A 26,167-nucleotide genomic window follows, 5' to 3' on the forward strand; every position below is an offset into this window, starting at 1 on the left:
ATCCATCAATAATCTTGCAGCTTTTGTCTTTCATCGCCTTAGCTGGTACAGGGCCCGAGTCTCCTCGTTCAGCACACAAAGGTGGGAAGAGAGGCAGCAATGACTCCCGGGGGCAGTGGTAGCTCGCTGAGAGACCAGAACGGGTGTTCACAGCTCCTCTCTTTTCCTGGTGACAGAGTTCCTATCCTGCACGTATCTCGTTCTGTTCTCCTTTCCATGTAGATCAAAGAACCAGAAAGCACAGTCGGATTGGCGTCCCATGGTCAGGATACCAAATCCATACATCAACTCCAAGGTCGACCTGTAGTGCACCTGAAGTCTGCGTTACCAGCATCATCCTGAACCCGTGTTTGAGCCCGAGTCCAAGCCTGATGATGGTGGACGTCCAAGCCTGCGTGCACCGAGCAAACTAAACATTTGTTTGACTCTGACTTTGGCCCCAGCTGACAGGCCCAAACTCCTGCCCAGTGTCCGCCATATCCTGCATGACATCGTTGAAGGCTGCGCTGACCTGTTCCAGAACCTTGCCGCGATCCCACTCCCCACGTGTCCTCCACAGCGTATCCATCAACACCGAATTGACCTGCTCCAACTGTTCCACAGACAGACCGCTAGTCTTGTCCGTGATCTCGACGTGGAGACTGTCCAGGCGTTGCTCTTCAGCCTGGATAAGGTTTGGCGGTGGAGGCGATTCCTCTTCTGACGGATTGAGCAAGTCTTGAATCTGACTGGGTCCATGTCCGTGTCCGTTGGTCCGCTGACCAGCAGCAGCAGCGGGGGGAGCAGGTTCACCACCAGTAGTAGTATCCGTAGCGGGACCGGGGAATAGCGGGACCGGCGGGAGTGGCTGAGAGTTCCTCTCAGGGGCTCGTCCTTGCGATGACGATAGTGGTCGCATGGTCTCAGCAGCAGGCTGGGATGCCGCACCCGTCGTGTCTTGAGACAATTGTTCAGCAATATCTGCAGGGGAGACCATATCCGTGAGCTCGGGTTCTCTGATTCTTTCCAACGCGTGCAAACCAAAAACTTGTCCTGGATTCGGGTTGGGATTACGCATACCTTGGGTGGATGGGACCTGACTACCTCCTGCTGAACGCCGTTCGTCGTAGAGAAAAAGGTTCGGGCCTGACTCTTGATGTTGTCCGAGTTCCGTCTCGTGCGACGACACTTTCTTCTGGCTGGTGGACTGCGTTGTGCTTGCATCGTTCTGGAATTCCGCTGCTTGGCTTCCCTGCGGCATGGGCGTGAAAGGTCCTGTCTGTGACCGAGGAGCCGACATCCCTGACTCCCTTAGTAGCTGCTGGGATGGGGCCGTGTACGAGTGGAAGGGTCGTGGTTGGGCCGATTCCCGGTTGCCGAAAGAGCTTGTCGTGTGTGTTTTCTGCGTGTCATTACTCTTCTCGTTCGAGTTCGGATGAGACTCCACACCGCCCATCGGCGTATCCCCTTCGGCGTCGGCTTCATGGCCATCGTGGTTGGATTGGGATCCGTTTGTCCCTTCGTGCTCTTCTGCTCCATGCCGGCTTGGATGAACGCCATTCGAAAGCTGCGACGTGGATGGGCTTGCTTCGGCTGCAGCAAGCCGTTGAACGATATCGTTCTGTCGCTGCATAGGCTCACCCAGAAGAATAGGCCCTGAGGAATTGGTTGTTGCAGATGGACCGGAGCTGTTTCCGTGTGGCACATTCGAGACGATTTGCGGTGGAGGCATATCTTTCCTGAGCCCATCGCCATGTCGTACCTTACCCAAAGCTTCTTTTTCTCGGGCCAACTCTCGCTCATAGACGCGTTCGCATTCTGCAACGAGAGCAGGTTCCGCAAGTTCAATGCCTCCAATATCGACCTCGACATTCGCGAGGAGCTCATTTGCTTTCAGCAGTCGATCTTCGTCGCCAATCGTCTTTGCATCTTTGGCCAAACGCTTGATGTCTGCCAGGAAGTCTTTCGGCCGTTTGTAGTACCCGTTACTAAGGCGTTTCTCAATCGTCACCGAGTCGAGGTTGTAGTAGAAATTGCCGCTCGCTTGGTCGACAAGGCCGGCCACACCATGGGCATCTTTGCCGATTTCGAACGGTCTGAAAGAAGCTCTCGCCAGAAACTCTGTATGGAGATCGGAGGTGACTGTGCCGGGATCCGCCTCGTCATAGAGGTAACGGATCTGACCCTCGTCAATGACTCCTGTGCGAAACTTCTTGTGTTTCGTTCGGATCTGATCCATGATGGGTTGCAGCCGAATCTTGAGCATGTTGAGGGTCTGACGGTCGCGCTTCTTCTGAGCTTTGAGCTCTTCCTTTGTAGGAGGAGGTGCCGGCTTTTCTGGCTCTGGAGGAGCCACCTCAAGTCGTTCAAGTCGTCGCTTTTTTCGCTTCTCAGGATCGGGAAACTCGTCCGGAGCTGTCTTAACGTAATCTCGGAGGCTACGGAAAAATTCATATCGCTCTTCCAGGTCCGGTTCTCTCAGTTGGAAGCGATTCTTCTTGGAATATCCGAACATTTCCCGTCTGATCTCTTCTTCAACATCTCCTGGATCACCCTCCATAAATCCGAGTAGGAGAATCGGGTCTGTGGGCTTGACCGACCTCAACAGTCCCAGGAAAGTTGATATCACGGTTTGACCCACTGTGCTATACCACTCGTGCACATTAGGGATGTAGATGACGCTGGGCTTGTGCATCTTGATCTCGGTAAAGAGTCTGATGACAGTCGATTCCGGTGAAGCAGTGGTGTCACTCAACAAGGTGGGGAGATCAAATGCTTGCACATGAAGACCTTCGAAGTGGTGAAGCAGAGCAGCGGCAATGTATTGTTGACCCATGCCAACCTTCCCCTGAATCAGCAGCCGAGGACGGAAGACTCTAGCAGACTCGAACGCCTGGTGCATTCGCTCGCGTCCGAAACTGTGGCCGTCGGCGACATCTTCATACTGAGCTTCTTCCAGTGCAGTCAGTCTCTTCTTTCGCGGTAGCACTTCGGCCACTATCTGCTCTATTGTGTCAAGTTGCCGTCTCAGCAGAGGTGCGACACTCGGGGGCAGTGGAGACGCCCCCGAGGAAGTGGATCGCTCTGATGATGGTGTCATTTTCTTGATGGCGATCATGAAATCTTTCGGCGTGACCTGGATCTTCTTTGGGTCAATCAGGAGCTTCTCGGTCGAGTTGTAGATCTGAGGATACTGCCGCTGGACTGCGTTTAATGCGGCTTCAGTGCATAATGCTCGCAGGTCCGCTCCACCGTAGCCTTTTGTCAATTCTGCCAGCTCATCTTTGATGGGTGCAGGCAGAGGCGGATCCCAACCCCTGGTATTGATGTCGATGATCGCGTGTCGGGCTTGCGTGTCAGGTAGCGGGAAGTAGAACTCTCGGTCGAATCGACCTGGTCTCCTTAAGGCGGGATCAATAGAGTCTGGCCGATTTGTGGCACCAATGACAATCACCTGGCCACGTCCATCCATTCCGTCCATCAATGCCAGTAATGTGGACACAATGGAAGCATGGATCTGTTCCTGCTTGCTGGATCGGACGGGAGCAAGGCCATCGATTTCGTCAAAGAAGATTATGCTGGGTTGAGTTTTGCGGGCTTCCTCGAAAAGCAAACGAAGCTGTCTCTCGGCCTCGCCTACCCATTTGCTCAGTGCATCTGCACCCTTTCGCATGTAGAAGGTGACCTTTCGACCCTGCGAACTGACGCTACTTGCTAGAGCTCTCGCCAAAAGTGTCTTTCCCGTGCCTGGCGGGCCGTGGAACAAAACACCACGTGGAGGGGTGATCTTGAATCGCAAGAAGATCTCGGGATAAAGCAGAGGCAGAGCAACCATCTCTTTGAGTTGGTCTATGTGCCCTTGCAAACCGCCAACGCTGTCAAAGTTCACATTTTGATCGACTCCAAGAGGATCTGCATCTGCAAGCGCGTGTTTGTCCTTGATCTTGCCAAGGTTAGCAGGCGTTCCTGCGGTAGCCTGTGCAGGGTCGTTGTTGAGATTTTGAGCAAAGGCGTTGAAGGCTCCGGCAGCGGTAGGAGTCATCCCTACAGTACCACCCAGCCCTCTAGGTTGCCTCATAACCTCGTCGTCGCTGCTGTCAGAGTCAACGCCGCCCTGCGCTCTCGGCCCCTGTGGACCTCCCCCAAGGACCGGGGGCAAACCTGCGCCTCCACCAAAAGGACCGTAGGTGTCGAACAGGCTTCGTTGCCAGCTCCCGCCGCCAGGTTTTCGAGCTCGTTGTGACGGCGAGGGCGCGGCTTCTTCTTCGTCTTCGATAGGAGCAAGGTTCCGTAGCAGATCATAGTTGGGCTTTTTCCCGCCCCGTCGCTTGCGGGGTTCGAACACAATCTCGTCCCGAGCAGATCGCGGTTTCTTCCCATCCCTTTTCAGATCCGCGACCTCTGCGGCAAGTTCATCCACCCGGTCACTGACTTCAGATCTTTGCCGGGATACAGCCTTGCTGCGAAGCCGAGTCGACCGTCTACCATTGTTACTGCTCTCATAATCATCCTTCTGGGGCGACACGATGGACTTGCTGGAGTCCGACATGTCATCTGGATTGTCCTGGTCCTCATCGGGATCAAAGTCGCTGCTTTCGTCTTGTGCTTTCCGCCGACGACTTCTTGATGGCCCAGCCTTAGCACTACTTCTCAAAGCACGCCCGCGGACCTGCTTCGACAATTGATCCGGTTCATACTCGGGCGACTCTGCTTTTCTCTTCGAAGCTCCCCGGGTTACTCGTCGGCGTTGAGGCACAATGTCTTCCTCGTCATCTTCTTCGGCTGCTTCTAGCGGTTCAGCTTGTGCATCCTCCTGGGTCGCAGGTGCTTCCTTCACTCCAAAGTCGCCATCGCTCTCGGCTTCAGCTCCAGCCTCAATAACGTCGGAAACAAGCTTCGGGAGGGGCTCTGCTTCTCCTTCACGATCGTCTTGGGGGTCTGGAGGGTCGCTGTCCGGAAGTTCGTGCTGTGAGGCTTTGATCTCAAGCTCCTCCTCCGCCTCCTCTTCCTTGGGGGCGGATTCTCCCGCCTCATCGATGGTGCTCTTCGACGGGTATTTGAGGCCTTTCCCGCCCTTCATTGCCCTGGGAGGCATGCCTTCGGGGTCTCGTGAGCCAGCTCGAATCACCTCAACATGATTTCCCGAGTTTGTCAAAGCCACCACGGGGTCTTCCTCGTTGTGAGAGAGACGGCTGCTCCTCCTGGCGCCTCCTGGAGCTGGCGCTGGTGGATTTGCAGTCACCCCAGTATAACTGCCGCTTCTAGTCCTCAAGCTGCGGGTGGATCTAGCAGGCGTGTTGCCCGTCCTGAGGGTGACAATGAGCTTTTTGCCTTTCTTTGACCGTGGGGTCTGTGGCTCATCTTCCGAAGAGCTGATCGGGTCGTCATCGTCCGATTCTTCGTACTTCACCGTTTTCTTGGTGGTCTTTCGAACTGGTCTTCCCCTTTCGTTCGTCTCCACCTCATCGTCATCGATGTCATCGTCAAAAGACTGCTCCTCGTCGGACAGCACATCCTCCTCGTCAGTCTCAATGTCAGAGCCCCGATATCCTCGTCGCTGCTTCTTCCGTGCAGGGGCCCCACGATGTTTCCTGGATCGTGAAGAGCGCGCTTTAGAAGGCCCCGGAGCTCTATCGTCGTAGTCTTCGTCCGCCGAGTCTTCTTGATTCACAACATCCTCGAGTGTACGCTTGGCGTTGTAGGACGGCATGGTGGAAGGATCTCAATGGAGGCGCGTTCGGGCGATAGTAAGAGGTGCTGTCAAGCTCAGGCCCCGACCAATTTGTTGAACCGTGATCGACTACGCCCACATCTCGAGTAGAGCCTCCCAACCTGGTGATGGCTGATGCCCTTTCTGTATCTGCACTGATGCGGAGTTGGAAAGTGATTAGTCCACGATCGAAGCAAGTGGTAGCGCGTAGGATGGCCGATTGATGGACGCGAATCGGCGGATGTGCACCTGCGGGCTCGCGGCAGGCACTGATGGGGTTCAGATGGGAGTGGGCGCTGATGCACCACGACGGCAAGCTTGAGGGCACAACAACGAGGATGGATGGCTCTCTTGATGAGTGAAGTCCAGTGTCTCGCAGAGTAAGTCACTTCAACTTCAACTTCAGAGCGCAGGCTGGATGCCAAGACCCTGTCGGGTTCCACTTTTCCGCGGTCACAGCCAATGATGTCGGCGATCAATGCAGGATACGACAAGCAGGAGATTCGATTGCAAGCAACACATCTAGAGCTACAAATATCATTCCCTCTCAACGACCATCAGATCGCTCGATTCAGGCTTTCATGATGCGCGGAGTTGGTGTCGGAGGTGTATGCGACAATCGCTACGTGGTTTTCCGGGTTCCAAACCCTCGCCGCCGGCTGTACCAGCCCGACGAAGAAATGTAGAAACATCTATCCCATCGAGAAGCCTTGCCGCAAGATCGACGTCAGATCTCGGTTGATTCTTGCACCAGAACCTTATCGTCGGTGCCGCAGTGCCTGGTGGCCACCCTCCGCATGGTACTTTTGTAAGTCACGTGATCACGGGCTTCGACGACAACTTGAACACCAACCTACACGCTGCCGGGACGAGGCTGCTGCCAACCTGGAGCTCAAATTAATAAATAGGCATTGATAATAGCTGGCTCATGCTAAAAATGGATTGTAACTACAGTCTTGTGGTGACCCCGTCTCCATCCATGGCTGTATCACCCTCGTCCTCCTCTGTGGTGGTGCTGACAGCATCCTCCTCTCCGTCTGTCGGGCCATCATCGCTCCACAACACCGAGGCTTGACGGCCGAGCTCTTGAAAGATACTACTGTGTCTTCGTGGAGAGGGTGGAGGTGCCTGGGCCTCATCTGCCGACGAAATGCTGTCGTTCGGTCGTCGTCGGGCGCGGAGGAGCGCCTCTTGTGCCTGCTGTTCTTGAACAGGGTTTGGCACGCGGTGGCTGTCGTCGATTGGTCCTCCCTTTCTCAGACCTTCTAGTATCACCCGCTCAACTTTCAGGCGATTCGAGATGAATTTGATCTTGGGCCAACAGCTGCGCTCCCCTGCTTTGATCATGCGTTCGAGACGCTGTGGGCTCGGGTCATTCAGGATATTCCAAAAGTCGCTGAGGATGGTCTTTGGCCAGATGGTGACGGTGCCGGAGAAACGTTGCAGCCAAATCTCGCTCCAATCCTGGCCCAAAGGTCGAGGCAATAGCTCCAGGTGTCGAAGGATTTTCAGATACTTCTGTAGATCGAGCTTGACCGAGGTTTCAATGGTAGACCCGAGAAATCCCCCGCGCCAGCCACGGCCCTTGCGATGCGTTACTGGCCGACCGGGCTCGCCTCGAGGAGAGAAGAAGAACAGATTGATATGAGGGTTGACCTGCGAGACGATCGAAAAGTTCACATTGAAGTGAAGATTGAGAGCCTTCAATGGGATGTCGGTGCGGAGACTACCGTCTTTCCACTTATTGCCGAACGAGTAGGGGACCAGAGTACCGTCTTTCGTCTTTCGCATGAGCACAACAGGATTCAAGATCCCGGGTACGGCTGCCGAAGCGAGGACGGCGGACCAAATGACACAATCTGGGCTTGTGATATGGTTGTTCAGGATGGTCGGTGAATGCGGATCCGAGGGCACGCACGAGACGTTCAAGATGCGGCCAGTCCTCTCGTACGCCTCACGAAAAGTCAGAGACCCCCGACAAAACCAGCTACACTGTAAAGCCCAGTCGATGGAGTCAAAGCGTGCCCCCGTTCGCCACCACCTAAGCATCCAAGTGGTGATTCCTTCATGACAGGCCCTGATCCGGTAGGCCAGGGCTGGGACCAATAGTTGTTTCAACTCTTCGTCCGTCCTTGTCGCCACTAAGGCGGCGACCAAGGCTCCTCCAGAAGTACCGGTGATGATTTCTGGCAACTGTCCAGTTTCCAGGAGTGCCTTGACAACTCCAAAATGGTAGAATGCAAAAGTTGCTCCTCCAGAGAGACACAGGGCGGTGCGCCCATAGTTCAGTTCTAGGTGACGGAAAAAAGCCACCTTGTCACTGTCTGTCATCTGATTGCTGCGTAAGACCGTCGTCAGACATTCTTCGACTTGGTCGAGGAAGGATTGTATAAGATCTTTGGTGCCAATGTAAGTCTCACTGTATAGGCGAGGGTTTTCAATGCCCACGAAATTGTTCTTCACGCAGCTTTCGAGCAACGACTTGAGCTCGTCCAGGGCCGTGAGTCCCTTAACGCCATCGCGCTTTTCAACTTCCTCGGCCTGGATTTTGCCATGAAGTTCAGCAAGTTGCGCGGTCACCTTCCTGACCGTCTGGTGATTGTAGTACGAGTATGGGTCCGAGTGCTTCCACCGCTCATTGCCCAAGTACTCATCAAGTTCATGGGCGGCAGCTTGCCATTCCTCGTACGTATTGGCTTGTTGGAGCCGCCGCCGTAGAGTCTCTCGCCGGCCCGTCCACGAAAACGCATGCTCGTAGGCGTAGATGTAGAAGCGAGTCAAGTTGTAGATGACGAACAGGACTACAATCCAGCCACAGACGACAAATAGTAACGGATAGTACAGGAGCGTGTAAACAAAGCCCTCCCGCGTTTCATCTTTGCTGCGTCTCGGACTTTTGCGTCGAGCTCTGGTCTTTTTGACTTTCTGATGCACTGGACCCCAATCATTGAGAGCGGTGAGTGGTTCGGTAGTAGGTGCGCTTAATGCCTGGGCAAAGCTGTCCAGATCAGCCTGACTGATGAAATCCGTCTCGTAGTCTGGCAGGTTTGAAGGGTCATACGACCGGTCTCCGGCCGGGGGAGTTGACTCATGCTTGGTACCATTGGTGATCATTGTTGGGGTACCGTCAAGAAAGCATTGTAACCTCGCTAAAGCCGTCGCTCTAAGAGAAAAGGGTAAAGGCAGGATCAGAAAGGATTGTTAAAGAACGATGGAGGAACGTCATCAGGAAAGGTACCGCTGACAGTTATTAGTGGCGAAGCCTCCATCGACTTCCACGGCACCAAACGACGTTCAAGGTTGGATGTCAAGCCACTTGGCATGACGCCACATAGCGCCACACAGCCACAACATGTCACCAGCCACAGTTAGCTTTCCTACCCCGGGTTGCGACCGACGCAGTAGAGAGTACGGGACCGGGGGCGGGGCAACTCGTAGTATCATCTAATCGACTTCAGCTGCGCCTGGACTCCAGCAGTAACTTGAAGTGACCTCAGCATAAAACAACTCGGTAATATCCCGACTCGCAGTTGCAACACGAACTTCCAAGGCGATGATATGCTTGTGACCACAGTTCCATCCGAGGCAACTCACTGTGTGGAGATATTGAAGATTGTTTAACAGGATAGCCTTTGAAAAGCACGATGGATTGACTACAGGCACTTCCAGATAGAGGAATGCTTCTCTGGAGTGAAGTTCGAACAGATTGACGTCAAGAAGGGTGGCAAAATGCACACCAGGTCCATTAGAAAAATCTACCAGATTTGATGTACTGTGATGGTTGTACGGCTGCTTATCCATCGACCAAGTTTCAGACAAGACCGAGAGGGAGAAAGAGAGAGAGAGAGAGAGAGAGAGAGAGTCAATGTGGGGGTTATTTCTGCTGGTTACGACTTGGAGCCTAAGGCGGAAGAAGTAAATCATCAGCGTGCACAGCTTGCAATCTCACCATGCAGCAAAGCGCTGCAACCAACGGTGGATGCATGCCCAAGCACCTTAGGGAGCTGAGCAGCCAAATAGTATACACCATCGGTACGTGCATTAGGCGAATCTGCAGCACTGCGTACATGAGGTCCGCTTTCCTTCTCCCGGCAGATCTTGGTAAAGGCGCCCTTCAAAATTTTAATAGGCAGTAGGTATATCTACGTTGTAGGAGAACGCCTATTATATTGACGTTACAGACTGTTTACCTATCAGCTAGGCACCTATATCATTTTGCGATGCCACTTATTTTGTAAGGTGGCTTGACGATATCTTCCACGGCTACTCGAGACAACGTACTTCAAGATGTCGGAGGCTAACCGACACATCTTCAGGCCTTGCTCCTCTTTGGCCGCCGAGTCCAGTTTCAGTCACTGCTCTTCGTCTCTGCTCTAATGCATTGTCGAGGCACTTGAGCATGTGAAAATATCGGATATTGCTCGCCTTAGGAGTACGCTCGCTGAGTGGCTTGGATCTCGGATACCATGCAGGACAGCGCGGATGGTCCGCTCGCCGTCAAGCCACTTGATCAAGTCTCATGGTAGCAGAAGTGGTCGATTTAGTGTAGCCTCATGCGTGTATTCATGTGATAATGCTTGAGCGACGATCATCGGCGCAGCACTATACTTCCAGCTTCACTCTATGCTGGCTCGGACAAGATTAGGTGCCGAAGACAACCGCTTCCTGCGGAATTCCTGGGGATCTGAAGCATTAAGAAGTGTTAGGACGAGCACCAAATGGCGGTTCGGGTCTGGTGGCCAATGAGCAATGACCCTCCGACGGCTGTAGCTATTCGGTAGCACAACAGTAGATTCATGCTCTCTGTGTCACCGAGTGCATCTTTCTCTCCTCTTTCGGATCCCCTGATGCTGTCGAGGAGCCATTATTCATGCAGACTCCTCAAGCGAATCGGGCCCGATCTCCGCGATGCAATGAAGGCACAGGAGGTACATGACGCAGCCAGGCTGAAGGAAATCCTCAATGTGCAAGGCTACAAAGTTCTTTGCCAGCAAGTCAGACACAGCCATTGAGGAAGAGGCACCCCAGGCCTGAGGAATAACTGATATCTTCACCACTGTGCACCAGGGGCTGTTGGCACATTGGGCCCACCTTCCAAGGGTGTGATGTGGCATCGCCACTCAAGTGTGTACCTTAGGTATGCTGAATCACTACGCACTTGGCTCCAGGACAAATGGTGGTATGAAGAGTAACATACCTAAAACAGGCCGCAGGTTGCGGAGCGAGATTTGGTGGGCGTGCATTGAAAATCGGTCATGCGGTCGGTTACAACACAGCTGATTTGCTCCCGCCAAATCGCTTGGTGCAGTGTCGACAAACACTCCCATGGGCGGGTCTCCTACACCCTCAGTGAGGCAACGACAACGTCTTCCCATGAGACGAGGAATGAGTGCAGTCAGTCACTCGAGTCAAGGGCCTGTCCCGCCTGATCCGTGACACGGTGCACAGGTCCTCGCATCAGCAGTGGTGTGGGAGCCAGTCGAGACCGTAATATCCTACATACACCACCATCAATCTATGGAGTGTCTCGAGTAGCGGTCAAACGCCTGGCCACTGGCCGCCGAAGCATAGACACAGATCATGTCATGCAGTTGGACGCGGTGACCCGTCTTTTCTGTCAGTCTCCTGTGCGGGTGAGTGGGAGGGAGTATGGACACCTGCGATCATTCTTTGTAGACAGCAACCTGCTGTCCATTATGATTGTCGACTTTGCACGAGGGTGTGTACCAGCACGGCTAGACCATGTTGACCGAGAAGTCCAAGGTGCATGATCCCGCAGGGCTGGACTGGTGCTTGGACCAACTTCAGTCGAGCAGCTCGCGCCGCAAGGGCATTAGTAGGCATAATAAAATCTCCTCGAAACGTGAGAAGCCGGGCTCCAGCAATCCTGTACGGGAGAGAACAACACCATATCTTGTAGGGTCAGTCATTGGGACTAATGAAGCATTCTGCGCGACGTGGGTTGATGGTATAGATGGCATCTGTGAGGTGCAGAGCCGCTCGGGGAACCCTTGCCACGGAATAATAAGAGCTGGGTAGCCAGAAGTACCTCGTTTCGACGTTTCGGCTTCTAGGGTTCGACAAGGTGATTCTTCAAAGCGCACTGACTTCAATGACCTGCAGGCTCAAGGCGCACGCTCTGGTTCGCTTATGGAGGGGCACCGAGGGGCATGATGCTGCCTCCGAGACTGTCACTGTTCGAGATTGCCCCAATTTGATGTCAGAGTGCAGCTCTTTCAACCATAGATCTGCTGTCCTGCGGTCGAGCACCAAGAGGGCCGAGCCTGTCCGAGCGGCCATCGGCGGAACGGGGTGGCATACATGGACATGGACATGGGACAGATACTGAAAGGTAATTAGGCACTAGGAGGTCAAGAGACGACGGGCTTGGAAATCGCGCTTGAGCGTGACTCGGTTCGAAAGGGTGTGGTGTCTTTGAAGTTGGTAAGGATAGACCTAGTTGTACGACATCAGATTTCGTCGTCTCGAGGCACTGAGACTGTCCGCTGTCGCCAACCAAAGCCATCGGGTATTATTGTTATTGTTATCCTTATCCCACAGCGAGCAGCAGGTAAAGGTTTCGCAGATCGTGTCGCAGATAGAGGCAGCTCGTATCTTGAGTCAACTGTGGAGTGTGCGGTGGAGTGCCCACTTACTTCGTAGATCCCTGCTGCGGACGAGGATGGCGAACAGAGGGTCGTAAGCCATGGATGGCATGGCATGCCTTGTGTCGGAGCTCTGGTTGCATGAACAAAAGTCGGTCGACGAGCTGAGTGGATGAACAGGGGCATGAGGGAGCGAGTAACATCCAGCAAGTAGCAGCAGTTAGGGTATTTAGCGGCAGCGGTGGCGTCCAACATCAACAGTGCAGGCAGTGGGCTGCTGCTTGTAGTATGAGATGCGAGTTGTTTTTTTAGATGATATGCTCCCGCCTTGCCTGCGGCTGCGTCTGCGCCTACGCCATCGTCGCCCTGAAAAGGCTCAACGAAGCCAATCTAACTTGATAGCAAATCTCTGCACGCTCCATCCCAGTGCAATACTACTCTACACATTACTACGGGCATCTTTCGCCGTGGGATACTGTTCACTGGCAGGCCAATTCCTGTTGTCCTTGCTTCACATCAACCCCTCCGCCCTCCTGCCTACTACTATACACACCATCTTTCTCTCAACATTGCACGCTCACCTCACTGCTGACGGTCACGCTCTGGATTGACGGCTACTGGTTTATCACGCAACTACCTGGGCTTACAAGGCGTCCCGCAAGCTCTCCAACTTTGAACTCCGTATACACCACATTATCCTCAATCTCCCGGGTGGATTGCTGTCTCACAGGTGGATCGCACGAGGAAGGAAGGCGTCTTTAGAAGCATAGCACACTGCACTCCATCCGCACGCAACCCCCGCAGCCTGCGCAGCCTGGTCTTGTCGTGCCTCACAGCAGAGGAAGCCTTGAACACTCTAGATGTCGCAATGATTTCTTCACAGATATCGGGTGCGTACCAGCCCATCACGAGCACCTTGAATCATGGACTGATCCGCTAGATAGATCCAGGGTCGCGTAACTTGAATCTTTTCGGTCCTTTGCCCTAGACTCGAGAAGCCTGTCATTGAACCTCATCCGTGGCACCACGGCCACGCCTCAAGCTGCCAGTGCCAGCCAAAGCAGGAGATGGATCGCCTGCAAACCGAGGATGGGCACCATTTTGTTCGAGTGAGTCCCACGAACCACCATGTTCCTGCAGATATCCCATCCGGTTCGGAGAACTGGGCATTCGCACACATTTTCCTTGCTGAGCCTGGAATCATTGATTGACTGTTTTGTCTAGTCCCTGGCGCAATACATTCGCCAACATGAGAAGGCTCTCGCAAACAGCCTGCAAATGTCTGTTCACAGACGACAGTCCTCACTAAACTCAGGTTCGACGAGCACCTCCAGCGTCACCTCGGGTACATCTCCGTCCAGCGCGAATACCTCGACCAGCGCTCTTGCCGCCGCCTTCTCCTTCGCCGGCCTCAACTTCAGGTCCCATACCTCGAAAGCGGCCCTCCTAACGCTCACGCCTCATCATTTGTTCTACCTACTCTCTAGAATGGAAGAGCTGGATATTGTGGTCGGCCCAATGAACGTTCGTTTCGAGAACCTCAACAGTGACCCTTCTCCCTCCAACTACGTATCGTTTTTGCAGTCACACAAGCCAGCCCCAGGTCGCAGCGACAAAGACTCCATTCATTCTGTTTCTAGCATGCGCAGTGTCATGTCTGGAATGAGCACATTCTGGTCATCCATCGGGCTTGGAGGAAGCTCGTCCAAAAGTGAGAAAGCAAAGGCGCTGACGGAGGGGGATCTCACATATCTGTATTCTGCCTTTACGAAACTTCCTTCCTTGCGGGTCACCACGGATCACCGAGCACGATTGATCAAAGGCTACGAAGAATTCCCCTTCGATACAGCAGTTCCATTATTTGCGTTCAAGAACATTCAGCAGCTGGATATTGTGGACATTGATTTCCGCCAATTCTATGGCTGGGATCGGTTGGCTGAGCAGTTGACGTTGTTGACTCTCAAACGTGCCAACGTCGACGACCCCATCGAACTATTGACCAATATCGTGCTTGACGACGCCGAGAAGCGCCGAAGACGATCGACGAAAGGTGGTCGGGGATCTCCCACGCCGACCGCCTCCTGGACGGTGCCGTCAACACCTCGAGCTGACTATGCACATTCACACTCCGAACCTGCGTCGCCTGCCGGAGGCAGTCTCAATCATGAAGACTACCTCGAGTCCCCGCACAGGGACAAGCAATTCTCTGGGAGCGTGTCTCCAAAGCGGCCTAGCCCATCTCGACCGGCCAGCTCGTACAGGCATGTTCGCTCATATTCCTCTAAGGTGAAGAGGTCTGGGTCAGGCAGCTCCAACTCGAGCGAGTACTCTGTCCAGCCAAATCGCAGCGACAGCACCTCAAGCCTTTTAAGCTTGAACACCCTACCTGCGTCCAAATGGCAAAGGCTGAAGTACCTGTCCCTTGCGGACAACTCACTGACCACTATATCAGCAAAAAGTCTGGCTCCAGTAGCGACGACCCTCCGTTCCCTTAACCTATCCTCCAACCTCTTTGCAGAGATACCTGACAGTCTTGCCTGTCTGACTCGACTCGTTTCTCTCGATCTGTCAAATTGCATGATCGGGTCCCTGCAGTCTCTGTCGAGGTCTCCGTTACCCGCAGTTTCGACGATCAACCTCAAAGCAAATCGACTTCGGTCTTTGGCCGGCGTTGAACGTCTTCTCTCACTCGAGCAGTTGAATGTACAGGACAATCAGCTCTCTGATCCAATGGAAATGGCCAGGCTCACTTGTATTCCCAACCTGAAGCGGATCTGGGTGAAGCGTAATCCTTTCACCAAAGCCCACTCCGACTACCGGGTAACAGCCTTCAACTTGTTCAGAAAGACTCCTGGTTATGTGGAAGACATTGTCATTGACGATTCGGGGCCTGGATACTCGGAGCGCAAGCAGCTGGTTGAACGAGCGCCAGAGATCGAGAGAGACCTCTCGCAGACTTCTATTCGAATCGCTGAGCTGCCCGTCATAGTCCAGCCAGTCGGTGACACGAAGTCAAGTCCGGCGCTGCCGGTCGAGGCTGCCACAAACTCTATTCGACGGAAAAAGGCCCCACGACGAAGAATCGTGGATCTGGCCAAGGATGAGACTTTTGCCCGCAGTGAAGTTCCTGATGACAATGCCACGGCCCACCTGCCCCCGGACTCCAATGCCACGGTGCCGACTGGTATGCCAGCTAGTCGCGATCACCTGCCACCACGTCGTGACGCAGAGGAAACCCTGGCCGATGAGTTGAAAGACGACTCCAGAAAGGCATTGTCGTTCCACCTTGACGACGAGCTTGCTCAGCAAGATGAGTACCGAGGTAAAATCGAGGCACTTCGACAAGAGTTTGGTAACAATTGGCTCAGTGCTCTTGGGGACCAGAGCAATTGGCACAACAATCATCACCTGGAAGTGGCGCAGGGACAAATACTTGGAAATGGTTCTTTGCACCAGACAGGCCCCCAAGTCATTGTCAGCGGCGGACGAACCTTGGGCTGAAGCATCAGTTGTTGATTGTGCATTTGGCCATTTGTTTTCGTCTTCATTGCATCTTATACATTAGACGGCACTGTGTTTCTGGGATGCGGTGGCATTTGATGACAGCGTGTGTTCCTTATACCCATTCGTTTTGGTTTACAGCGAGACCATACGCTATACGGGAATCGACCCAGAGAGGAGGACTCTGAGATTTACCGTTGAGTGGTCTTTTCGAGCGAACTGCTTTGACGCATAGCGACGGCGCCTCGATTCTTTGTTTGATTGGGAAGGGATCTTATGTCTTTCTCGGAGATGAAGCACGATGCACGATGGACGATGTATGAATGTGAGGGACTGCCTGTGGTAGATACTCTTATGTCAGGATTATATCATATTCTGGCGCTGTGCAAACCCATGTCTTTATGCTGATATGTCTATGGTATTGGGCTCCTGCTAGTGGTGAGCACTCGGATCCTTCCTGGGCTCCACCGCGGCGCGACCGAGTAACAAGGTTCTGACGTGCGAGCCAGGATCTCGCACTCTTTAAAAAACCAACAAGGCTTCAACAGAATTGAACAAGATATTCATAGCCAAGAAGGCCGGGGATACGTCGTATGGGCTGTTAGCCTTCCGCACGACGGCTATGTCAAGTGAACTCCATCCCCGGAAATGCAAGACTCAGGCATCAATCCGACTCGTCTAAACGGCGACGAGGAGAAGCGAAACTCGACGGTGAGGGCAGAGGCGATTGCGCTAGCGGGAGCTGTCTTCTTGTTAGCCTACATTCCTCTCTCTGGCTGCCGGGGCAGGGGGGTCGCCACAACATCAGCATCAGGAAGAGCTATTGACCAGATCTCACATTACAAAGCTTGACCAAGAAACATCAAGCCTGCTTCGCTCGTCGTGTAATCAATCAATCGCTCATGGACTCGGCTGGATACAGTCTTAGGCATGGAGGAGGATGGAGACAAAAAGAAGATGGTTTCATCGCGTAAAAACAATAGTGGTTGCGCATAGACAAGCGATCTGTAGAAAAAGGAAGGGTCTAGGTAGTTGTAGTTACTATCAGGAGGGACAGGTATCTCTACCAGGTAGAGTTTCCTAAGCCCCCTAGCCCTTCGTGGGCGCACTTGGCCCCTCCCTTTACTGAACGACTTTGACTATTGCTGTTATCCTGTTAGGTACCTGGGGCACCTAGATCGTTGAGGTTAGGTACCTGGGTGCCTCCCTAGCCTCCATAATAATAATAATCATAACACCCAAAGTGCAAGTTGCTCGCCTCCTCTCCTCTTTCTTTGTCCAGCCCGTGCCAAGCCCAACACCGCCTGCCAGGATTGAAAATAGCAAATCCGCCATCCCATCCCGCAGTTCCAAACTGTCCCTGCGATTCTCTTTGCGATCGAATTCGCGTCAACACGTGTCCATTACCATCGACCAGACAGTCCTCGATATTTCCTGACGCCGTCTGCTTGTGAAGTGCCCGCGAAAACAGCTCTACCCCGGCCTCTCAACCTGCCGTCCTGCGCCGAGAACGAACTTCTTCCAGCCTGTTTGTTCCACAGTCTCCCGAGCGCGATAAACGCCATCTGTCCTGCCCGAGGTCTTCATCACGCGCAAAAGACCATACCTAGCCTCCAAGTCCATTCAGGACTTCCTCGCTGAGCCGTTTTCGGGCTTCTTCAAGGACCAATATCGGATCTGGTACGCTCCCCTTAATCGAGGGCTGTCTTGCGTCAGCTTCCCTCGCTGTCTAAGGAGTCATTCATCCCAATACTGACTCCTCTGGGCCATCCACCAGATTAAAGACATTCTCCTGAACCCTGCTGAACATCGACTTCTCGTTTTCCACGCTCCTCGACCATATCTGGTCGGCGCCCTTCTTCCTCCCCCTGCCCCGCCTGCGGCAAACCCACCATGGCCGACCAGAACGAGGTGGATCTAGACTCTGTCATCGATCGTCTTCTAGAAGTGAGAGGCAGTAGGCCTGGAAAGCAAGTGCAGCTGCTCGAGGCCGAGATTCGGTACCTGTGCACAAAGGCTCGGGAAATCTTCATCTCACAGCCTATACTGCTGGAGTTGGAGGCTCCAATCAAGGTACGGTCTTCCTGTTCTGCACGGCTCTAGGTTGAATGTCTGGATAAACTGACTTTGTGGTAGATCTGTGGCGATATACACGGTCAATACTACGATCTTCTCCGATTGTTCGAATACGGCGGCTTCCCTCCCGAAGCAAACTACCTGTTCCTGGGTGATTACGTGGACCGAGGCAAGCAGTCCCTGGAGACGATCTGCTTGCTATTGGCGTACAAGATCAAGTATCCGGAGAATTTCTTTGTGCTCCGTGGCAATCACGAGTGCGCGTCGATCAATCGAATCTATGGCTTCTACGACGAGTGTAAGCGCCGTTATAATATCAAGCTCTGGAAGACCTTCACAGATTGCTTCAACTGCTTGCCAATTGCCGCAATCATCGACGAGAAGATCTTCACGATGCATGGAGGCTTGAGTCCCGACCTGAACTCTATGGAACAGATTCGTCGCGTCATGCGCCCGACAGATGTAAGCCCAGAACCTTTCCCTTGTTATACTGACCTTCGAACCCAAACAAGGGCCACTGGGGCGAAAGACCATAGGCTGACGTTGCTAGATTCCCGATTGCGGACTGCTGTGCGATCTGCTCTGGTCGGACCCGGACAAGGACATCACCGGCTGGAGCGAGAATGACCGAGGTGTTTCCTTCACCTTTGGTCCGGATGTTGTATCCAGATTCTTGCAAAAACATGACATGGACCTCATCTGCCGTGCGCATCAAGTGGTGGAAGATGGTTACGAGTTCTTCTCCAAACGACAATTGGTGACGCTATTCAGCGCCCCCAACTACTGCGGCGAATTCGACAACGCCGGTGCCATGATGAGTGTAGACGAAAGTCTACTCTGCTCCTTCCAGGTATGGCATGTCGACTCGTTTGGCTCGGTCCTTGGCTAACCATCGTGACAGATACTCAAACCAGCAGAGAAGAAACAAAAGTATGTGTATGGCTCCAAGAGCTCAGGCAGGGCCACCACTCCGCCTCGCAAATCCAAAGCCTAGTCCCTTACTCGGGCTGATTCGATGTCGTGATAGCAGGTTTGGAAGAAGATAGGGTCACCTTCTGGCTTCCCCGTCGAATCGGTCTCGCCCTCGAACAACGTCTTCACCCCACGATTCGGAAGCAAGCGATCAAACGCCCCCACTCAAGTGACCCAGCTGTGCCGTCGGTTGTCTTTTTGGACTCTTAGAAGGACTCGGAAACTATTTCACCATCATGCATACGTTGACCCCCACCTGTTCAGACCGAGAACTATACTTCGCCTTGGGCACCGACTTAACCACCAATATCCGCACGACATAACGCGCCGGCAGCCTCAACTGCTCGAGTTGAAGGCAAGAGAGTCGAGTCCGAACAAGAACAGTGGCTTGTTTTATTTATGGCTTGGTTGAGGACGACGGATTACAGACGGCAGGCTGCGTAGGATGGGCTGTGGACTGGCAAAGCTCTTCTCCTTTTTTCGATTGCAATGAACTAGTGCTCAAATTCTAGCCCCCTTTTGCTGCGTTCAAGTGTTGTGTGTGTGTGAAAAAGAGAATGGATGCGACTGGCTGAGCGCAGTGCAGTGCAGTGCAGTGCGCATCCTAATTCTCCTTGTAACATGCAAATGAGATGGGTTTTTACGGTTGATGGGATTGAAACGCGCAGACGGATGATGCAATTCCAGACAGCCAGACAGACAGAGCAAGAAGAGACACGAGCATTTTTGCATTGTCAAGAACAGTAGAAACGAAATCCCCTCGCACCGGCGTCCATCAGCAGCAGCAGAAGATGATAGTCTTATAATGTTTATGATCCTCGATCCCGAAATTGATACTTGCTCCAACGGCCCTCAAACCACCTCCGTGGTTGCGATATATACTAGTAGTACCCAGAGATGTTTGGTCTCTACCACGCCTCCAGGTTCGAGAGCTCTGTCGACTTTCGCCAAAAGTCAGCGGCTGGAGGAAAGGACGGGCAAGCTCTCTACACTGCACTGCATCACGATCCAACATGACTTCGTTGTTCCCTCTGCGTTCTCTTCTCTGGCTCCCTGATCTGTCTGTCCATCTATATATCTGATCTTTCCCAACTCCAGTCGTATTGAATCGCGTATAACTGTACAGATTGATACGTAGTTTGGGCAGGTAGGTGTGTTTGTTTACTCGGTTGAATCTGCCCTGCTGCTGCAGGGGTGTATAGCAGTTCCTTTCTCGGACCATGTTGGTAGGATGGCGGCAAATAAGGGGAGATGGATGGTAGGTATATGGGTAGACAATGGTAGGATAAACAAGAGACGTTTGGCTGAGCCTGACAAACCACCCTGTCCCCCCGGACGACACTCACAAGCATGCATGGCAAAAGGAGACAGTGCAGAAAGGAGTATGGGTGTATATGCGTATGCCGATGGAGAAGAGAGGCCCGGGTTCCCAAGATCAAGTGGAATCTGGAGTCTCCTCGTGCAGAAGCAGCTGGAGAGGAATCTCTTCCATAAATGAGACTCTTTCGTTGGGAATACACGCACGCATGTGCACGTGAGTGCTTGATATATATGCACATGCGCATATAAATACTTCATAGGTAGGTAGGTAAGGTAAGGAAGATATAAGGGGCCTTTTGAGGAGCAGGTCTACCGATGCCTGTGGTGTTCAGCGTGGCCGTCTGGTGAAGAGGGGAGCTTGAAGATTCGAGCTCGTAGACTGTGGTTTAGTGATATCGTCGGGAGATCACAAGGCATATAGGGGAGGAGTGAAGGGCAGGGTAGAGTATAAGCTTAGGGCCCGTCCTCCATGGCTATCCAGAGGCTGCGATGGACCGGTTCTGCGTGAACTTGAATGTGAGTAGAAGCTAATTGGGTTCCGAGGATAAAGGATCTGAAGGCTGTTTTGCTCAGAATGAGTCGCAATTCGACTCATGCACACCAGCGATACCGGGCCCAGGAGGGGGAAGTCATAAGATCTACCCATCATCAATTGTCACGGGGCTGTTCTTGCTAGTGCAGGAGACATAGCAGAGTCTTTCACTTGTACCAATAAGACAATGTAAGAAAACAGCATCTGAAACGTGAAATATCACAGTGCTCGTACAACACACGCGCTCAATGGCATGCCAAAAGACACGAACATAGAAACCATTGCTGTTGGTGGGACTGCATTCAAGTGGATTGGAGTTGACAGGATGGTATTGCAGAATTATTCTTGTCTTTCCTGATGTCATGCGCTCTTGATTGACTTCGCTCTACCTTGCAAGAGCCTCTTCATCTTGAATACTTCCAGGATGTACTGTCTGTGATGCGGAGGACCTGTACAGGTCGCGAAATTGATTCGGGGTTGTGGTTATCAGATTTGAGGTGGTGTCTGGATGGCGCCCGGGTTAGAGCCCCAGACAGGAACATGGTTCACACATATTGTGACAACCATCTGATGCCTTCGCCGTAACCTGTTCAAGCTCGAAGATCAGCTTATCGATGCCCCAATGGCCTAGGTGTGCAAGAATGCGTCCTGACTTACCTTGCCTCATCACCACACTGCACATAAACACCTCGATCGGTCTGATTCCTTCGAGAGGGACCTTTCCCTTTCCGGTTGTCTGGTATAGACCCAGCTGATGTCTCAATTCATCCTCTGACACTGCGTCCGGATGATCGATCTTATTGCCTAGGATCAAGAAGGGAGTCTTGGCCAGGTCTTCCATGGCGAGAAGAGCGTCGAGTTCGGCTTTCGCTTCGGGGAGACGTTCGTGGTCCTTCGCATCGACTAGGAAGACGATGCCAGATACTTCGGGAAAGTAGTCACGCCAGAGGCGGCGGGCTTGGTGAAGATTGTATGTTAGTCAAGTTCCTCCTAGCGTTGCGTGTGAGCATCGTTTCTTCGTACCTTGTTGATGACCCCCTAGGTCAAATGTTGTAAACCTGTTATTGCCAATGGCCAATTCTTCGGAAGCTGCACAAACGGGTCAGGGTTCATGTGTATATCGGACATGGAGAGGGTACCGTACTGGGATGTAGGGTAGGTTGCAGGATCGCGACTCGGTCGTTCTGGAGCTGGGTTAGCCCTATATCCCTTGTCATAGCATTGCACACTTGTAAACCGGACAAGACCATCTTGTGCATGATCGTCCATCACAGGTCAAGCGCAGGTGGGATGTTCTACCTTCAGCATGTGTAATAACGTCGTCTTTCCCGCATTGTCCAGTCCCAGGAATAGTAGTTTAGCATGCTTGTTGAGCAGCCCAAGCGAGGCGAGGATATCATAAACTAGGCAGAAGCAGGTCAATCATCGACCCAAGAAACAAGAGTCGCATGGGAAAGTCTAGGGAGGTTGCATACACCAATTGATGATCCACATGATTGTGAAAGTCGTTGTCTAGAGACAAAAACAGTCCTGCGGTAGATATGCAGTGTTGACTCTCAAGTCGGAGATGCACAAGACGCAGACGAAGGAGGCGTTCTCGGTTGAAGCTTCAACTTCAGTGATAACTTCTTTGTAGTAGTAGGAGGAGGTTAGACTAGCCAGCGACAAGTTACGTTTGAACGACGAGATCTCATGGCAGTGGTAAGTACGTAGTTGGTCGCGAGCAGTGGGCCAACCTCAACGCCTGCACTTCAAGATTCCTGGAGAATCCACGACGTCGCTAGCGCCAAGTCCACCAGCTCACGTGATAGTCACGTGGTGCTAGGTGGTGATGAGTAAGCCATTGTCTTCAAGTTTTCTCAAGAGACATTCATGGGTCCTTGTGGTGAGTAGGTATGCTTCTGTGGCAACAAGAAAAGGCTTATGATTTTGAATTTTTGGATTGGGACCCAGCTATCGAGCACTATTTGCTCGAGGAGTCACTAGTCCTGAGGACCATGCTGATGGTCCAGTCCTGAGGACCATGCTGATGGTCATGTATTTACAATGCCAATGCTCCTGGGATATGCGCCACTGCTATGCGAAAAGACTGAACCCGGCGCAAATCGACATACAAGGTAGAAAGCGAGGGACTAGTTCGCTTGCGCCAACCTTCATGGCAGTCGTCATATCAAGAGTGAAAGAGAGCCACTCCAAGGGTATGTGCAGAAAGGAAGTTCAAAAGCTCCCTGTGAGAAAAGAAAAGAAATCGTACACAAATGATTGAAAGGATATGTGCAGAAAAAGGGGTCAACCACCATGGATCAGGGAGGTGGTAGACTAGAGCGAAAGCACCAGCTGAGTCTGCTGGCCGATGCCGTAACCCTTCAATCGTTCGGCACACTCCAGACCGAGTTCCTTCATCCGTTCGGCGCCCCGGCCGCGGGTGGGTCTTCGTTCTGTTTGTTCTCTGACCTTGCGGCAATGCTGGCGCAGGAATTTCTCTTTCCGTTTCTGGCGTTTCTTCTCCAGCCCCATGACGATGTCGACAGGTCCACGTACATGCATGTCTAAACGAGGAGGGCCCTCAACCATGGGAGTCACAGCCCCAGAGGCAATGTTGGAAATGGAAGGACTTCCGATGTTGAAGTTCCGGAAGAAGGGGTTCGGAGTATCTGGAAGAGATGCAGTGCGTTCCATTGTTGGCCGCTGACCAAGACCTCTGGTACCCATCCGCGATGGAATGTTCACATGTGTGGGCGATCCTCGAGGAGACCGGAGGCGGGCAGGTGGAGGTGGTGACCGGAACCTCGTAGGAGATTGACCAAAAAGCTTCCGAGGTGGCGGAGGAGATCGTGCAATGATATGCTTTGGTGGCGGCGGCGAACGATGGATTGCGCGACGATGCTCTGGTCTTGCAACGATTGTGACGTGACTCGGAGGGGAATGATGCTGAGGCGACAGGACTGGCGACTTGCGGCGTCCACGGGCCTCATTATCAAAGACGGTGAATTGGTCCTTGAGCCAGGGAGCGTCACTGGAGCTATCTTGCATCCCGTCGAAGTCTTGGTCGTCACACTCATCCTGCTCCTCATCAGGGTCCGTGGTAGGAAAGCTCGGGTCAATATCCTGCGGAATCGGAATATGTTTCGCGCGTTTCTTCTGTTCACGGCACGATATGTATGCCGCCTCCAATGGTCGATCCTCATCAAGAGTGCCGCAGACGAAATCCGTGCTATCTGGCAGCTCCGGAGTACCGGGTCGCAACCTCGGCACCTTGAGGGGCTGCCTCCGACTTCGACGCACCTGCCAGCTGCGAAAGTGAAGAGGAGGGCTTGTTGAGTGGGTCATGGACTCGATCGAACTCGCGGGTGATTGCTGACGAGAGCTGAAGTGACGGAGATGCATATGTTCCATGCTTCCTCGTGCAATGTTGGCCGACGGCGCCCAGAATTGATATTCAGAGCCCGCATCACTTTCATCATCCGAACTTGCAAAACCCCCTTCGTCATCAGACTCGTTGCCCCCATCGGATGCCGAGTCATTGTCCGAGGGTGCAAAGTCGTCTTCGTTGTCATTGTCCTCAAGCTCGGCTTCAAGCTCTTCCTGCTCGCGTTCTTCCTCCTCTGCCTCTTCCTCTGCCTCCCTGCCAATATCCCGAATGCGCAACTCCTTTTGCATGCAATCGTCTAGTGTGAGTCTGGTCTTGTGAGTACTCGGTTTATCAACCCAGGCATCCGTCTCGTCATGGGAACTGCCAAACTCATGGAACGACACTTTTTGTACTGGTGGATTCGGCCGAAGTCGATAAGGAGAGGATGGTTTGGCTGTTTCGACCGATCGGCCAGAGAGATCCGCAGACCCCGAGGCGGACTTGCGTATCGCGGCTGGTGCTGGAGACGGACGGCGCGAGGCCTTCTGCTCGACGCGAAGTTTGGACGGTAGAGGCTTATGTTCGTTGGAGTTGGTCTTCGTGGGGCAGGCAAACGTCAACATGCATTTCCTCTTTGGCACTTCCCACTCGACTGGTGGCTCTACCGGCGAGATGTTGTCTCTGCTCTTTTCGGTATCAGTGCCTCCACAGGCGAACATGATGCAACGTTTACGTCCAAGCGTCTTCTCAATTGCAGCCTCGCCGACGTCCGCCACGGCTGGCTTGTCATCTTTTGTCATTGGAGCAATCACCACCTTTGAAGTCGGCGTAACCTCTTTATTCGAATCGAAGAAACGCGTGTAGTGGCCAGGAGGAGGGGGTGGACTTGGTGTTGCCGAACGGGAGGGACTTGTAGCGTCGCCATCGCTGGTCAACTCCGCGGTCGATGCCATGCTACCGGTACTGCGTGATGAGGTCGTAGAGAGGCCACGGGATGCAGTGGTCGACAGTGTTGGGGGTTCTTCCGTCTTCGACTCGGCCATGATGGCACGAGTCAGTAATGACTCGCGATGGGAGTTTGTACGAGCCATCGATCTGCTATACGACCCGTCTCGAGAAAACTGTGTATTCAAAGGGCATATTTGATCGTCTGGAGGCTCATCCGCTTCCCCGCTGAGTTCTTCCTCGTCGAGTGGAACTGTGGGAGCGTTGGAGAGGTTGAACATCTTTAGTAAGCTTTGCATGGCTGAGCTTCTCCGCCGGGCATGTGTTTGGTGTCTCTGATGATGGGCCATTCGAGATGCAATTGCAAAGTCTCAACGTGTATGCGGAAAAGATCTCCAACAAAAGCTCGTTTCTCCAGACTTGGAAGAATACACTTCAAGTACAACGAGCAAGAAACACAGACACCCGGTCTATGTTTAGGTGTGAAGAGAGGTTGATTTTGGCCCTTGGGACCACCGTTGTTATAAATTCGATCTCGCCATCTTGTTTGGGGTTTGAGTCAAAGAATGCGTCCCACAGGCCAGCGACGAAGCTGATAAGGTTAAAGGGAGACCACGATTGTCGTGGGAGAGTAGGTGGTTCTGAAGTGTCCGACGCGCATGCAGTGGCGTTCTGCGGTGTACGGCGTTGGCGTGCGGCCTTTGAGCGCGGGTATTCGGAGGAAGAGGGCGCACGAGTGCTGCGAACCCTAAGCTGTGCAAATCGAGAATGAGCACAGGTGTGTCGTTGACGCGAAGATAGAGTGATGGCGAAATAAGTAGAAGGGTAGAGGGTTGAAAAGGTGTGTAGGTAGGAAGAGAAGGGAAAGTGGAATGGCGATGGTGCGTAGTAATAGAAGAGAGAGAGAGAGTTGTGTGTGAGTGTGTGAGTGATGGATGCAGTGCCGGTGTGCACTGTGTGTGGCGCGTCTTTTGGTTGGTTAGGGTTGCGGATGAGGGAAAATGCGGGAAGCCGCAACTGGAAGGAGGCGAGAAGTGACAGAGTTGGAGATTATGTTTGTGTGTGCGCAAACAGAAATTGCGAGGCCCGGCTAGAAGCTGGCCACTTACAGTCAGGTTGGTATGTCAAGGCCTAGAGCAGCGTCAATCAGAGTCTGTCCGACCGGTACCCAGGCC

At 53.1% G+C, this 26,167-nt stretch overlaps 6 protein-coding genes across 6 annotated transcripts; 2 read left to right on the forward strand and 4 right to left on the reverse strand.

Annotated features, from left to right (window-relative positions):
- Positions 1 to 409: 409 nt before the first annotated feature.
- On the reverse strand, positions 410 to 5,689 carry A1O1_05089 (uncharacterized protein; the record flags this gene model as incomplete). Its single annotated transcript, XM_007725977.1, has 1 exon — positions 410 to 5,689. One exon carries the CDS (start codon positions 5,687 to 5,689, stop codon positions 410 to 412), a length of 5,280 nt encoding a protein of 1,759 aa, XP_007724167.1.
- A 948-nt stretch (positions 5,690 to 6,637) lies between these two features.
- On the reverse strand, positions 6,638 to 8,803 carry A1O1_05090 (patatin-like phospholipase domain-containing protein; the record flags this gene model as incomplete). The annotated part of the gene is made up of 1 exon (XM_007725978.1): positions 6,638 to 8,803. The coding sequence occupies one exon, from the start codon at positions 8,801 to 8,803 to the stop codon at positions 6,638 to 6,640; it is 2,166 nt and encodes a 721-aa protein (XP_007724168.1).
- Positions 8,804 to 13,572: 4,769 nt separating this feature from the next.
- Positions 13,573 to 15,795, forward strand: A1O1_05091 (uncharacterized protein; the record flags this gene model as incomplete). Its single annotated transcript, XM_007725979.1, has 1 exon — positions 13,573 to 15,795. One exon carries the CDS (start codon positions 13,573 to 13,575, stop codon positions 15,793 to 15,795), a length of 2,223 nt encoding a protein of 740 aa, XP_007724169.1.
- A 1,893-nt stretch (positions 15,796 to 17,688) lies between these two features.
- On the forward strand, positions 17,689 to 18,865 carry A1O1_05092 (serine/threonine-protein phosphatase PP1; the record flags this gene model as incomplete). Its single annotated transcript, XM_007725980.1, has 4 exons — positions 17,689 to 17,868; positions 17,932 to 18,333; positions 18,422 to 18,721; positions 18,773 to 18,865. 4 exons carry the CDS (start codon positions 17,689 to 17,691, stop codon positions 18,863 to 18,865), a joined length of 975 nt encoding a protein of 324 aa, XP_007724170.1.
- A 2,375-nt stretch (positions 18,866 to 21,240) lies between these two features.
- Positions 21,241 to 22,189, reverse strand: A1O1_05093 (small COPII coat GTPase sar1; the record flags this gene model as incomplete). Its single annotated transcript, XM_007725981.1, has 6 exons — positions 21,241 to 21,281; positions 21,353 to 21,652; positions 21,719 to 21,784; positions 21,840 to 21,879; positions 21,995 to 22,098; positions 22,171 to 22,189. The coding sequence occupies 6 exons, from the start codon at positions 22,187 to 22,189 to the stop codon at positions 21,241 to 21,243; spliced, it is 570 nt and encodes a 189-aa protein (XP_007724171.1).
- Positions 22,190 to 23,014: 825 nt separating this feature from the next.
- On the reverse strand, positions 23,015 to 25,291 carry A1O1_05094 (uncharacterized protein; the record flags this gene model as incomplete). Its single annotated transcript, XM_007725982.1, has 1 exon — positions 23,015 to 25,291. One exon carries the CDS (start codon positions 25,289 to 25,291, stop codon positions 23,015 to 23,017), a length of 2,277 nt encoding a protein of 758 aa, XP_007724172.1.
- Between the last annotated feature and the right edge of the window lie 876 nt (positions 25,292 to 26,167).

The sequence above is a fragment of the Capronia coronata genome (genome assembly GCF_000585585.1).
Source record: "Capronia coronata CBS 617.96 chromosome Unknown acBCG-supercont1.4, whole genome shotgun sequence".
Lineage (NCBI taxonomy): Eukaryota > Fungi > Ascomycota > Eurotiomycetes > Chaetothyriales > Herpotrichiellaceae > Capronia > Capronia coronata.